Source organism: Cynocephalus volans, chromosome 7, assembly GCF_027409185.1.
Source record: "Cynocephalus volans isolate mCynVol1 chromosome 7, mCynVol1.pri, whole genome shotgun sequence".
NCBI classification, from domain to species: Eukaryota; Metazoa; Chordata; class Mammalia; order Dermoptera; family Cynocephalidae; genus Cynocephalus; species Cynocephalus volans.
Genome location: NC_084466.1, coordinates 75,162,202 through 75,177,124, shown reverse-complemented (window position 1 = coordinate 75,177,124; position 14,923 = coordinate 75,162,202). Strand labels below are relative to the sequence as shown.

At 29.6% G+C, this 14,923-nt stretch overlaps 1 protein-coding gene across 1 annotated transcript in view; it reads left to right on the top strand.

The window, feature by feature from the left end:
* Nucleotides 1–14,923, top strand: part of NBEA (neurobeachin) — a 657,479-nt gene that overhangs the window by 115,358 nt on the left and 527,198 nt on the right. Inside the window, exons 9-10 of the mRNA XM_063101747.1 lie at nucleotides 4,871–5,068; nucleotides 5,697–5,830. Of these exons, the coding sequence (XP_062957817.1) occupies nucleotides 4,871–5,068; nucleotides 5,697–5,830 (332 nt within the window). The remainder of the gene's footprint in view (nucleotides 1–4,870; nucleotides 5,069–5,696; nucleotides 5,831–14,923) is intronic.

Genomic DNA, 14,923 nt, shown 5'->3' with positions numbered 1-14,923 from the left:
ATCTAATTTATGTGATTGAGAAAAAATATATGGTTAAGTACTGGACTACAGTTGCATTTTAGATGAGTGGGTGTCATTATTAGAAATAAAGCATTTTATGGATTTTATTCAGAGGATGACTTTAAGATGAAAATACATTTTAAATTTCTAGGTTCACCTCAAAAGAATAAAAATGAAGTGTTTAGTGTTCATATAAGTGAGTTATGAAAAGTAAAAAGGAAGAGGAATCTCAAAGAAAACAAATCATAGAAGTAGGGCAAATAAACCAAAATAAGATGACACAAATAAATACAAACATATCAGTTATCACAATAATTATAAATGGGATAAATTTTTCAGTAAAAAGTAAGAGATGTTAAGTCTTAGATATAATTAAAAATCAAATTATGTGCTATTGATAAAGACAGACTCAAAACATAAATACACAGAAGTGCTGTACGTAAAAAAATGAAAAAAATGTTATACCAGAGAAATAGTAAGCCAAACAATTTTGAGTAGCTATTGTAAAAAAAAGATGGTATAGATTTATGGGCAAAAGTATTATTGCATTATTAGAGACAAAATGAATTACTGCATAATGTTAGAAATTTATTCAAGTAAATTTTTAATTTTTTTCCAGATGTTACTTTGTTATATAACTGTGGCATATTGGTGAAAACTAAGAATTTAATATTGGTATATTAGTATTAAACAAACTGTGGACTTTGGATTTTACCTGTTTGTCAAATACTGTTTCTACTGTTTGTCTTTTTACCTTTTCCCTGTCAATAGTATGTTCAAAAAAATTATTAAAAGACTTGAATCTTAGTTTCTAATAAGGAGCATTTTTTAAAGCTTGATTTAAAATCCTTATATGTTTATTTGCTTTGTTATGTATCATGCTAATAATTTATTTCCTTTAGAGCACTAAACATAAAGAAAACCAAAACCCAGTGAACTAAAATCCTTTTGTATGAAATAAATTTCCTGACCTGAACTTGTCATTTGTATGTAATATATATTCCTACAAATATTGCCCAGAAGAAAATTGAAAGCCAAATTTTCCCCAGTCTCTGTCTTGGCAAAAACTCTTTGATAACATTTTACTTAGATGTTCATAAGGAGATTACTTATAGGTTTGTAGGTATGTATGTATTGATCCTCATGACTAAGCCATAATGGTTAGATTTCTTTCAGCTTTTTTGTTAGTAGAAACTAACTTTATTTAGAAGTGTACTGTTAACTACCTAGACCAGGATCTTTATAATCTTGTCTTGGTACTTAAGTATTGAACTGCTATAGTTTCTTTTAATTAGCTGTGCAAGCACTGAATAAATTAGAAGCCCAGATCACTTAATATAAAAAATTTTCTTTTGACAAACTAACCATTCCTTTTCTCAATAATATTTTTAAGCATGAAAAAAATTATTTCTGAAATAAGACTTGTAAAGTACTTAGTATAATACAGGAGTCAATAAATATTAGCTGTTACATTCTGTAACTATTAAAAAAAATAGAATTCATAATATTTTCCTTTCAGAGATTTACTTCTAAAGCAACTGGCAGTCAGCTACAGTGTTACAAGTTTAGTGGCATAAAACAATAGGTTAGAGTCATTTTGAAATTTCTAAGATGCTCTTGAAATTCCACTGGAATTGTAGATGGTATCCCATGGTAAACTGAAATATGTGCCTCCTTTGACTGTACCCTGAAAATGGACCCATAAAAGTATATTTTTGATATTTCATATTAAGAAATGTTTTTGTTTTTGTTATAGGATCAGTGACCTATATACTTTCCAAGTCATATTATATGTTAATTGATTCATAATGATTACTGAAACTCTTGTAAAATCCTATAGTCACCTAAAGAAGAATATTTATAGTATTTTTTTAATTCACTGTGTTTCTTCCAGTGTTTACTTTTAAAGTCACTTACTAATTTGAGGTATCCTTTTGACACTTCAGAGTTAATGCTCAGTCAATGTTAGCCATTATTATTATTTTAAGGAAATATTATATTAAATACCTTTTAAAATTGATAAAAATACCATTAAAATTGATAACACATGACATATAGTAAACAATAAATAATGATATATATAATACATATATATCCTTTGCACATGAGTATATGTAAAAAATGAACTTTACCTAGCTCTGTGTGCAACTAATCCTTCCCTTTATCATCCTCCCTCATTCCAGATTTTACTGTGTAATTTGATTTATTTTTCTGGAACTGTTAGCCTGTAGATTTTATATGATTCATTCATTTATCAGCTCTTAATTGAGCTTTCACTATGTGTAGGGAAAACAAAGATGTTTATATCAGTCTTAACCCATAAAGGGTTGTTTAACAGGAGAAATGAGTACAGGGTCACAAGTATAGTAGTATAAAACAATAGGCTGGGGCCCAATCGAAATTTCTGAACTGCTCTTGAAGTTCTTCTGGAAATTCTACGTGATATATAATGGTAAACTGTGAAAAATGTTCAATTGCAGGCATCAAATAAATGTGGTTGCCTCTGACATGAATTCTGGTTACAAGCTAAGACTTTGATATATATAAAACTTTGAAAAGAATTTCAGGTTTAAATTCCTCAGAATTTTAGATGCAACATTATGTGTGTGTTGGGGAGAGGGGGTCTTAACAACAATTTTTATCTACTCCTTTGTTAAGTCTATTTTACTATCTATGTTAATTACCTGTATTCTCCTCTAAACAGTCAGATATTTATATCATTATATGTTAAAACCAATATCTGTGACAGCTCACTGGAATTAGGAAGTCTTTGTGTTATTTGATGCCTTCTCACTTTGACATGTTAACAGACAATTTGAGGATTAAATATGGGATAACATTTAATATTAATAAATAAATATTATATGTTGCCTCTTTAGATAATTTCTGTATTTATTTATACTCTACATTTTTATTTTTCTAAGTGCTTTGAGACTAAAACTAACAATGTTTTTGTTCTATAAAGTATATAGAATTTTATTTAGAAAAATAACTTTTAAAATTATAAATCTATTTTGAAAGTTTTTGAAAGGAAAGTTAAATTACATTATCTGTTGGAAGGTTTATAATTTTAGTAAATTTTCAAGCAGCAAGTAGTCTAACTTGCCATGTTTTTGCTGGTGTGGCTTGTATTTTAAGGTATATTTTAAAATTTTAAATACTTCATTATTAGTGAACACTTTGTAGCATGTTATTTAAATTAATTACTACTTCATTTACTAGTTCATTACTACTGCATTTCATTGTTATGGTAAACATTTATGAATAAGTGTTATTTTTATGGACTCACATAGCTAGAGTGAATATCTGTTGCAGTTGATAAAATACCATATTTTAAGGATCCTTATGAAACCAGCATAAAATCATATGATGTGGCCATATGTATTTGATTTTCTAATTTAGAAAAATTTTAAGTGAGCCTTTTATAGTAATTTGCCAGAAAATATCCATATCTTATTAAAGGAATCATTAATAAGGAAAGTCTACAATAAGGAAGCAAAATATAATCCTTTCCCAGGAAACAGTGCTAAAAAGAATTTTTTAAAAACTGCAGCATCAGTGTAATCTGACCCTTGGATATATGCTTCATGGGTAATATTTTCTTACAAGGTGCTTGGTTATAATGTTAGCATAGGCCTGTTGTATATTGACTTATGTTTTATAATAAACAGAAGCTTGTTGGGTATTTTCCATTGGCACTGGCTACAACAAAACAATGGGACTAGCAGCAGTAATAGACCATATCCAGGGGCTCTGGAGTATGCAATCCCAATTCAAACCCTTTTATATATAATCTTAATTCTTCTGTTCATGATCTCATCTTTAGTCTGCTGTATAAATTTTTGTACAGAGTTTCCTAAATTTAAGGTAGCTCTACTAGCTAGAACATATTTTGCTCTGCTTCCAGTTACTATTCCCATCGTTTGCACACATGACTTTTCTTAGCATAATGTCATCAACTAAGAAGGCAGCACCGTTCTGCTTGATTAAATTTACAGTTTGCCCTTGGCTCATCCATTGAAAAAACTAGTGGCAGAGTTAGGATTATAATTCAGATGACTTGACTATCAATCCATTGAATACTGAGTATAAGTCAGAATACTTGGAATTATGTCCTGGCTCCTTCTTTTCTAGATCTTAATTTCTATAGCATGTGTTTTTAGTAGTTGTAAGCAGAAAATAATAGAAATACTGATATCGTGAATGTTGCAGAGGTTGAATATTATTTGTCATTGTCAGATTCATTTATGCAGAACAGTTGTTACCACTTCTAACAATACCTTTCTCGTTACAGCTGGCACATCTTTAGTTCTTTTTTTCATTTAAGAACATGTTTTCATGAACTTCTCTTCTGAGTTTAACATGGATATTGCGATATTATTATGGAGTAGCGTTGCTGTTCAATATGTTGATGTGCTTTTTAGTAAAGATATGAATATCTTTGCATAACAAGTTTTTCCATAGTCTCAAATTAAGTCATTTTTCCATGTAAGTAATTCATGTGACAGGAGCTGTTTACTTATATAAATACTTTTGAAAGTATTAAGAAGAAAAATTAAATTTATGCTATCGAATATTGAAAGTAAAATTCTATTTGTATGTAATATCGTCTGGCTTCATATTTTTTCTAATAAAATTGTTTCCTAAATAATCAAAAGCAATGAAAATGAGGATACAAAGGTCTGAGTATTAGCATAATAAAACTTAACTGAAGTGAGAATAACAAAATAAGTAACATCATTGAGTAGTGCCCGACACATGGATAGTGCACTACAAATTGTTTATTATCCTAATTGTTTCACTGCTTTAAAACTTTAGAGTTTTATTGTTACCTTTAAATAGAATGTTTACTTTAGTTTTCTTTTTTTAGAGTACCTTCAAGTTTAAATCTGAGAGTGATATTCATTTGGCAGAACATCATAAACAGGTTCTATATGATGGGAAACTTGCAAGTAGTATTGCCTTTACATATAATGCTAAGGCCACTGATGCTCAACTTTGCCTGGAATCATCACCAAAGGAAAATGCATCAATTTTTGTGCATTCCCCACATGCTCTCATGCTCCAGGTGGGTGAAGGTGGTAGCTTAGTTTTTGTGTTCTTATCATCACTGACAGTATCTTTTTGTATCACACGTTGCTTGTTTGTAAGTCTACAATTGCTGGGTTTTGTTTGTTGTTGTTTTTGTTTTTCCAGTTCTTTAAATGGTACTTTTGCCTCTTAACTTTTTTTGGCAATATACTTTACCTTGGCTTTGTCTCCTTAGTAGGAAATCTGTCATATCTGTTATCTTTTATGTACCAGTCCTCTGAAATAACATTGATTGATTAGCTGAGCAGATAGTTTTTATATATAAAAATATACCTTGCTTTAAGAATGTACTAGTAATATTCCCTAACATAAAAATTACCTCAGTGTCTTTAAATCCATTAATAGTTTTCTTATCCTAAAATAACTTGATTTTAGCTTTATATTTTCAGTGTAAAGATCTCTCAACTGACGATTTCAAATTTAAAAGTGATTAGCAAAGATACCTGTATTTTTTGTTTTGTACATATATCAAAAGTATATAATCGAGAGCTTTTAGTCAAACTATGTTAATTAGTTATCTTATAAATATATTTGGAACAAGGAAATAAATAGTGATGAAAATTATGCTGTAGAAGTTTAATAAACATTTTTGTCTTTGGACATAGGATGTGAAAGCTATAGTAACACATTCAATTCATAGTGCAATTCATTCAATTGGAGGGATTCAAGTGCTTTTCCCACTTTTTGCCCAACTGGACAATCGGCAGCTCAATGATAGTCAAGTGGAAACAACTGTCTGGTAAGTTTTCTTTAAATGTACAATTGCTGATATTTTTACACACTTAGATTATGCATGATATACTCAGTGCTGTGTGAATGTATTATACTATGTGGGTTTTGTCCTTGAAATGCTAATAAAATTTTTTTTTAGCACTGAGGCACATATATATTTACAATATAAAAGAAACCCTGACACTTAAAATTCTTAGAACCATAAAGGAATGCCTGATCCTTGATAATAAATAAAATTTTTTACTAGATACAGCACAGTGATTATAATTTACAGTTGAGGAAAATGTTAGTCCTAACTTTATCCTTTGCAAATATTCGTGGTTTGGATTGTACATAAAATCCTGTCAGCAAGAAGGAAATTACTAGGGTAAGATTTATTCATAAGAATAGTATTTAATAACAGATACATAATTTATATCTTAAGGAGTGGTATTATTTTATAATGCTATTATCATGACATAAGACTGGCACAATATTAACATTAACTTTTCTTTATATGTAGTTCATATTTGAGGATCCAGATCTAACCAGTGACATATCTATGTTTATGTAAAAATTAAATATCTAATAGTGAGGTTGATTTCATGTATAATTTTTACAGGTTCCTTTATTTTTATTAAAAACTAATGTATGCATCCAACTCTCATTTAATATTATATCTTAGAATCATTTATGTATGAAGTTAAATATGAATTTTAGCAGCTATTTTATGTACATTGCTGTGCTTGGGAATTTTAAAGGGCAAGATGTATAGGTAAACATTAATTTTTATACCAAAAATAATATACAAATGCATCATTAGTATGTTCACATAAACATGAGATCCTTCATGGGTCATCTACTTTTGACTTGATGGAAAAAAACTAATGAGTGAAACTATGAGAAAAATGTTAAAGTCCAATGAAATGTAATACATGATTTTTTCATATTTATTATCTAAATTAGCTATTAATGAAATTCTGTTTTAGTATTGCCAATAATATTTTTTCTGTATTGGGACTGTCTTTATTTAAAGTATAAATCGAAAATTTGACCTGTACATTAACCACATTGAGCTCCCATCTATGGATCATGCTTTCTTTTATATCAATATAATTTAAAGGTTGAAGTTTTGAAAGTTAAAAGCTTTGAAATAAAAAGGAAACCTGAGGTTATTCCCTGCTGTGATACTACTTTGCTATGAGATTTTGAATAGTTTTATTGGGAGGCAGATCAGCTTAGTGGAAAAATCAAAATTTAAATTCCAGTCCTGTATTTAAATTCAGAATGTTTTGCTATTTATCATCTAAGTGAACCAGGGTACATTATGACCAGTAATTTAAAACCTAGTAAGTACTGTGAAAAGAAATTGAAGATGAAGTAGCCACTAGAAAATTCCCATGTGTAATTTAAATATGCCTTATGAATTTCTATGAAATACATATTTTTTTTAACCTGAAATGGATTTTGTTGCTCAGTGAAAATCAGAAAGATTATACAATTTGAAATATTATAACTAAAATTGTCATAATAATTCATTCCATCATGAACAGCTGCGAGGGTACTTCAAAAAGTTTGTGGAAAATTAGAATTAAAGGATAATACAAATCTTTCCATGAACTTTTTGCTGTACCCTTGTATTGCAAAATCTTAGTGCTAAAATCATATTTAACATGTTATGTAGGCCATTCCTCTAAGACGTTATTTTTCACTGCCTGTCTTCAAAACTCATTTTAGTATTTATATTATATTTTGGTATTTAAATTGTACTTATTTCATCATGGAGAGAAAGACAGTGTGAAGAGTCAACATACTGGTTTTCATTTTGATTTGTTTGTTTTCAGTTCTTTTATATCATTCACTTTAATTTTTCCCTGTAATAATTTATTCCAACTTTTTCAGTGATGTTCTTAGTTTGTAGCCAATAGAAAACATATAATAAGAAAGATATCACTCTCCTTTTTGATAATACAAACCCAATTCCAAGCTACGTTGTGATTTAGTTATGTGCTATTTTGAATTCTTCTCTATTACTTTTTCATTAATTGGTTCAAAGCCCTTGATGCCTGAGATATGCTCTTTTGTAGACCATTGCGTGTATAAGTAATACAGTCTCGTGTTATTTAAAGTTTTGAAGGAAACCATTATAGAAAAATATGTGCATCAGTCTTTCATTTTTTAAAATGTTAAAAGCAAGTGGTTAAATGGGATTTCTTCCTGTATTTGAAGAATACAGATTCTTGGTTATGCAAGGTGGATAGAATTTCTTCTTTTATGGATATATCATCAATCCTTATAGGTGAATGGGACCTCAAAATAGGCTATATCATTTTATTTCTAATCAATATAAAATTGTTCCAGATGAATGAGAATCAATTTGAAGTTTTAAAATTTTCCAGAGAAAATTTAATATACTCTTTTTGGGAAATCTGTTTACATAATAAATACATTACAAAAAATTGCAATATTGTCTAATTTTAATTACTTTTTGGAGAAAGTAATTAAAAAAAATAAAAGCTAAGCTCTAAAATAGGTTACTCCTCTGCCTTCTGTGTTTCAAGCTGAAGCATTTTATCTTCCATGAACTTTAAGTGGTCCTTTTCTATGATACCTTAAAACCTTTCTGTAAGCCTTACTTCTGTTGGCACTACTGTACCATTCTTATCAACCTTGCTGAGTTTTTACTTTATATAGGGGGTTTTGAATTAAAATCACTTACTGAAGGAATAATTTTATTTTCTAGAACCTTCAAAGATAGGCTTTATTTGTGCTGGAGAATTGTTGTGGCTTTGTTTTATTATGAAGTCTGTGTTGTAGTTGTTATTATATGTGTGCACTTTCAAGTCCAACAGACTTGGGTTCAAATCTTGAGTTGATTATCAGTGTAACTTTGATTATATTATTGACTTTTTTGTACCTCAGTTTCCACCATCATAAAATTGGAGTAATAGTGGCTTAGAGAATTATTTAGACTAATGCAATAAAATATATAGATCACAAATAGTAAGCACTTAGTTCATTCTGGTTTTAGTTTTTATAATGACATTGATCTAGGTGATCTTACAAGGTTGTCTCTAACACTATAATTTTATATTTAAAAATATTGTATATTATCAATGATAGCGAAATAGTTTGTTGTGATATGGCCCATAATATTTTGTATGTGGACTTCTTCTAATGATGCTATTTGCAACAGATAATTACTTAAATAAATTAAGTAGGATTTATATTTTGAATTTCAGTTGTTGTGAAAATTGGTTTTGAACTGTCTATTCATTTTCTAGATGTAGTGAGTAAAATTCAAGAAAGTATTAACTCAAGCGGGGAAGTCAATACCATTTCTCTTCAGTTAGTTTTTAGATTTACCTACCCCCTTAGTATTTAAATTTCCAGGAATAATAGTATATTTATTGCTTTTTCTTTTAACATGTAGTTAGCCTTTATCATGCTACAAAAAAAATTAAGCAACAAAAATAGTAGGTATTGAACTGAGTCAAATAGCTTGTGACAACACATGTAGTATTTTTGAGGTAATCTGTTTTCGAGTAAGTAAACTTGGTCACTATATAGTTACTGTTGTGATTTCATCCTGTTCATAATTATTTTAGATTACCTTGAGTAATTCTCCCAAACAATCAAGTCTGGATGTTTTGTCATCCCTTGAGACTAATATTATCTTATATTGGCCTGGTTGATCTCAGTCCAGTGAACATTGAGAACAATAACTAAACAAATTTCTTTTCACTAGACATTTGATATTTATTTAATGACTAAAAAATAAGCAAATCATTAATAAATTAATTCAAGAAGCATAACTTTAACCCTGAAGTGACATCGTATTTTTTGTATTTTGTGTCTAGTAATGACTTAATAAATTTTATATAATTTTATAATTTATAATTTTATAAATTATAATTTTATAATTTTTTATAATTTTATATAATAAATTTTCTATAAATTTTATAGAAACTTCCTTTTCCTTTGACTACAAATAACATATTCTTCTTACATTGGGCTATTTTTTTAAAGAACATAGATTAATCTGTAGGTGATACAAAACAAAAATTTTCCTGATTGTATGAATTAGGGTATCTTTGCTTTGAAAAAAAAATTCTGGAACAAGGTATAAATTGATTTTTGTATATCAGTTAAAAATGTACTAAGAGAGTAGTTCTCATTAGAGACAGTAAGATACAATGGGTAAGGGCTGTTATGTGCTATCTGATCTTGGATGATGGGGTGCCTGTGGATGTGTAACAGTAGAACATGGTGTTCATTGAGTATTTATTATGTGTCAGTCACTGCTTTTTTAAAAAATAAATTTTATTATGTATATTTAGGGTATATAACATGATGTATAGATATGTAGAGATAGTAAAAAGGTTAGCATTGAAGCAGATTAACATCTTACATAGTTACTCATTTTTTGTTTTTGTGGCAAGAGCAGCTAAAATCTACTCATTTAGTATGAATCCCATATAGAGTACAATTTTATTATCTGTAGTCCTCATGTTGTACGTTAGATCTCTTGGTATTGTAAATTAGATCTCATTTGATGTACTTGTTTACCTATATATCTGCTACTTGGTATCCTCTGCTCTATATCTCCCTAATCTCCCACCTACCACCCATTTCCGTGGTAACCACTGTTTTGTTTTCTATCTCTGTATATTCGAATTTTGCCAATTACTGTTTTTAATTATGTTATCTAATTATCTGCTGATGCAGAAGAGAGAAATTGAGTAACTTGCTCAAGGACACAGAGACTTAGAATGTTACAGAATCATCATTCTAATCCTGAAAGCCTGAGTCAAGAAACCTCTCTCTAAATCATTGCAATCTACAGATTCAGTGCAATCCCCATCAAAATACCAGTGACATTCTTCACAGAAATGGAAAAAACAATCCTAACATTCATATGGAACAACAAAAGACCCCTCATAGCTGAAGCAATCTTGAACAACAAAAAAATAAAGCCAGAGGTATAACACTACTGACTTCAAATTACACTACAAAGATATAGTAACCAAAACAACATGGTACTAGAATAAAAATAGATGCTAGGACTAGTGCATCAGAATAGAGAACCCAAACATCAACCCGCAGACTTACAGCCAACCAACTGATCTTTGGCAAAGACAACAAGAACATACATTGGGGAAAAGACTGCCTCTTCAATAAATGGTGTTGAGAAAACTGGAAATCCATATGCAGAAGAATGAAACTAGACCTGCACCTCTCAACTCAAAATGGATTAAAGACTTACGTGTAAGACCTGAAACTGTAAAACTACTTAGGTGAAACACTTCAGGATGTAGGACTGGGCAAAGATTTTATGAATAAGAGACTCAAAGTACAAGCAACTAAAGAAAAAATAAATTAATGGGATTATATAAAACTAAAAAGCTTCTGCACAGCAAAGGAAACAATTGACAGAGTGAAACAATAACCTACAGAATGGGAGAAAATATTTGCGAACTGTATATCCGACAAGGGATTAATATCCAGAATATACAAGGAACTCAAACCACTATACAGTTAAAAAACAAATAACCCAATTTAAAAATGGGCAAAGGAATCAAACAGACATTTTTCAAAGGAAGACATACAAATGGCCAACAGGTATTTAAAAAAATGCTCAACATCACTAATCATCAGGGAAATGCACATTAAAACCACATTGAGATATCATCTCACCCCAGTAAACTGACTGTAATCAAGAAGACAGAGAATAACAAATGCTAACAAGGATATGGAGAGAGGGGAATGCTCCCACATGGTGGGACTGTAAATTAGTACAATCACCATGGAAAACAATATGGAGGTTTCTCAAATAGCTACAGATAGATCTATCTTACAATCAAGCAATCCCACTTCTAGGAATATACCCAAAGGATTGGAAATCGTTATGTCAAAGGGATACCTGCACTCCCATGTTCATTGCAGCTCTCTTTTCAATAGCCAAGATATGGAACTGGCCTAAATGTCCATCAATGGATGACTGGGTAAGGAAAATGTGGCATATATACACAGTGGAAAACTACTCTGCCATAAAAAAGAATGAATTTCTGCCATTCGCAGCAACATGGATGAACTTGGAGAAAGTTATGTTAAAGAAAGACCACAGTGGTGCATTAGACTTGCAGAGAGAGAGAGCAAACCTCGGGCTACAGGGGGTTGGGGGGAGGTTGGGGATTAATTGGGTGTGGGGCACAGGGAATAATTGTAATTTGTAGTAGTAAGCATGCTGATAGTATTGATCTGATCATCACATCTTGGGCACTGGTGGTGATGGTCAGCTTTGTACCCCATGAATATGCATAATCAGTTTTAAAAAAAAACTTGTTTTAGGGACATCAAAGTTGTTACTTTAGGATTACAGTAGCAGGAATTGGTTGCCTAATAAAAACCTGCCAAATAACCTTAAAAAAAAAAAAATGGCTGTGGACCACTCTGAGAACCACTTTTGCCAGCTGTGGAATGATTTTAATAATGCTAACCTTATCTGATTGTATATGAAGTAAAAGTACATTATTTAATGAGTTTTCTTTCTGTGTTCCTCAGTATTAGATGGTCTATTGATAGGATACAGTTTTTTATTACTAATATTTATTTTTAGTGTTACTCTAAACTATGATAATTTTTATGAGCTAAAAATCAATTTCAAGTGATAATTTAAATGAATGTATTTAAGATTATAAATATTTTCTAGGAAGAGTAGTCCTTTTGTTCTTAATTATGATAAATACAGGTTCTTTGATAGACCAATTGGTGGAATATAAGATATAAAATATTTAGAGAATACCATAAAGCATTTATAACAATGATCCTATATCATATTAAGAATCCTTTTGTAATGTGAATATTTGATTCATTAATTTGTTTAGTGAATTTAAGTCATTAAAAAAAATTTTTTTTCTTAAAAAGATCTTGCTAACCATAGTTATTCCAGTAATTAACTGAATTTTACAGTCTCCTTAATAAATTAAATATTTCATTGTGAAGTCCTGATTAACACTATTGTCATATGTAAAGCAACAGAATTACAGTACCTGGAAAATTTAAATATTTCAGTGTCTAACTACCTTAACCAGATTTCCCTGTACACTTAAAAGTGATATAAAAAATATTTGACCATGTTCCCTGGTTTTAGTTCAGGAAAAAGTACGTATTATACATATAATATTAAAATTTTATTGCATATTTTTAACCCAGATGACTAAAAAAATGACATGTGATTACTTTTAATAAGCAAAAGAAGTAAAATCAGTACCTGTTTATAATGATTGTTTCTCTTTTTTAGGCTGCTATTATTATATATAAAATATAATTATTAATTTGGTTTCCAAAAACATTTAGAATATTTTTGTCAGACTGTAGCTTATCTTTATTTTCTTTATATTTTTCAGAAAAAATATACTGCTGGCAGTTTTTAATATTCATATTTGCTTGTTTGCCAGTTTAAAAATTTTACTAAATTGGTAATGAAAACATTCTTTGAAGAGAAACATGGACACAAAAAATGCATTTTATGTACATGTGCTACTACTATTAAAAGAGAAAATTTGTTTAGTGATATTTAACTAGAGTAAAATGGAAATTTATACTGAATTCACTTTGCAAATTATTTTGTAAGGAATAAAAAAGATAATACATTATTTTGTTTGAAACCTAGAAAATTTGTAATGTTATATTCAAATAGCCTTCTCTTCTAGATTGTCAGACAAATCCTTTTTATTCAATGGAGTATTTCCAGAAGAAGTCTAATAATAGTTTATAGTACATCTAGCAATTAATGAGTTTATCACCTTTTAACAAGAAAGGGCATATGTTTTCTTCTAGATGTACAGTTTATGATTCATTGACTTAACAAATAAGCTGTTTTCTCATAGTCCATTTTCAAGTTTTTTCCATAAATGATTGCTTTTCTACAAAAATTCCTATATAAAAAGTTTTCTTTAAATTTAGCAGATTGTGTTTTTAATGTCATCCTACTTGTGGTGTTTAGTTTTCAACACTTAATTTTAATCTGTAAATTGTCCTCTGCCCTAATACAAGGCTTCTGCTTTATCTTTGGTCTCCTTGTCATTCCCTGGCCCCTCCAAAAGACATTTTTTTGGCAACAAGGGAAACTACAAATTATTCATTGCGGAAATTTCAGCAATTCTGGACACATCTTTATGGAGTTTGTTCCTTTAATTTTCCTGTAGTTTGCATTTCCACATCTTCTGTCCTTCAATATTTCAATCATATATCTTGTAACAGAAGGTATTGTTATTTTACTCATGCTGTAGCTTTCATTTCTTTTAACTTTTATGTTTTGCATTCCGTTTGAAAAGAAGTAAAGTACAAAAAAGAAAAGAAGTAAAGTAAATTGCTTCATTCGTTTTGATTTTTTTATTATTATTTTTAATTGACATATAACAGTTGTATGTACAGGTATAATTGTATCAGTCCAGAACCAAAATAAATATCATTTGCCTTTACAAAGAATATTGCTGCATGCCTAAATATGCTTAATTTATCCTTAGAAACCCAGAATATTTCTAACAGAAGTTGGGAATAATACTAATGGTATGGTCTCGGAAGTGTTTAGGCTCTCTTCCCTTTCTCTCCTAGGGATGATATGTGATAACCATTTTGTGCAGTGACTGGAATTTTTAAGAAAAGAATTAATAAAGCATCATGAAGAGATTCTAGTTGATTTAGTATGGTAATATTATTGGCTTTTATTTCTAATAGTGGTTCAGTTTTTAGGTCCATGATCTAACTATATACAGGCTGACAACTACCAGTGTTTTTTTATAGCTTGCCTTCTGTTTAGGTTCATATACTCAAACCTCTGATGGAATATTTCCATGTAGAAAGTATCTCAAATTCATCATGACCCAGATAGAAACTCGTATACTTTTCCTCTATTCATTTTCTATTGCTTTGACTTTCTAATTTTACTGAGGAACATTGTCTCCATCAAGTCACTTAAATTAGAACCCCGAGAGAACTCCTCAGTTGTTTTCCTTTCTTCGAGTTATTTAAATATTAGTTCTTTATTTATTTCCCACATATAATCTGTCATGGTAAACTATCAATATTACCTCTTAAATACCTTTTAAAGCTATCC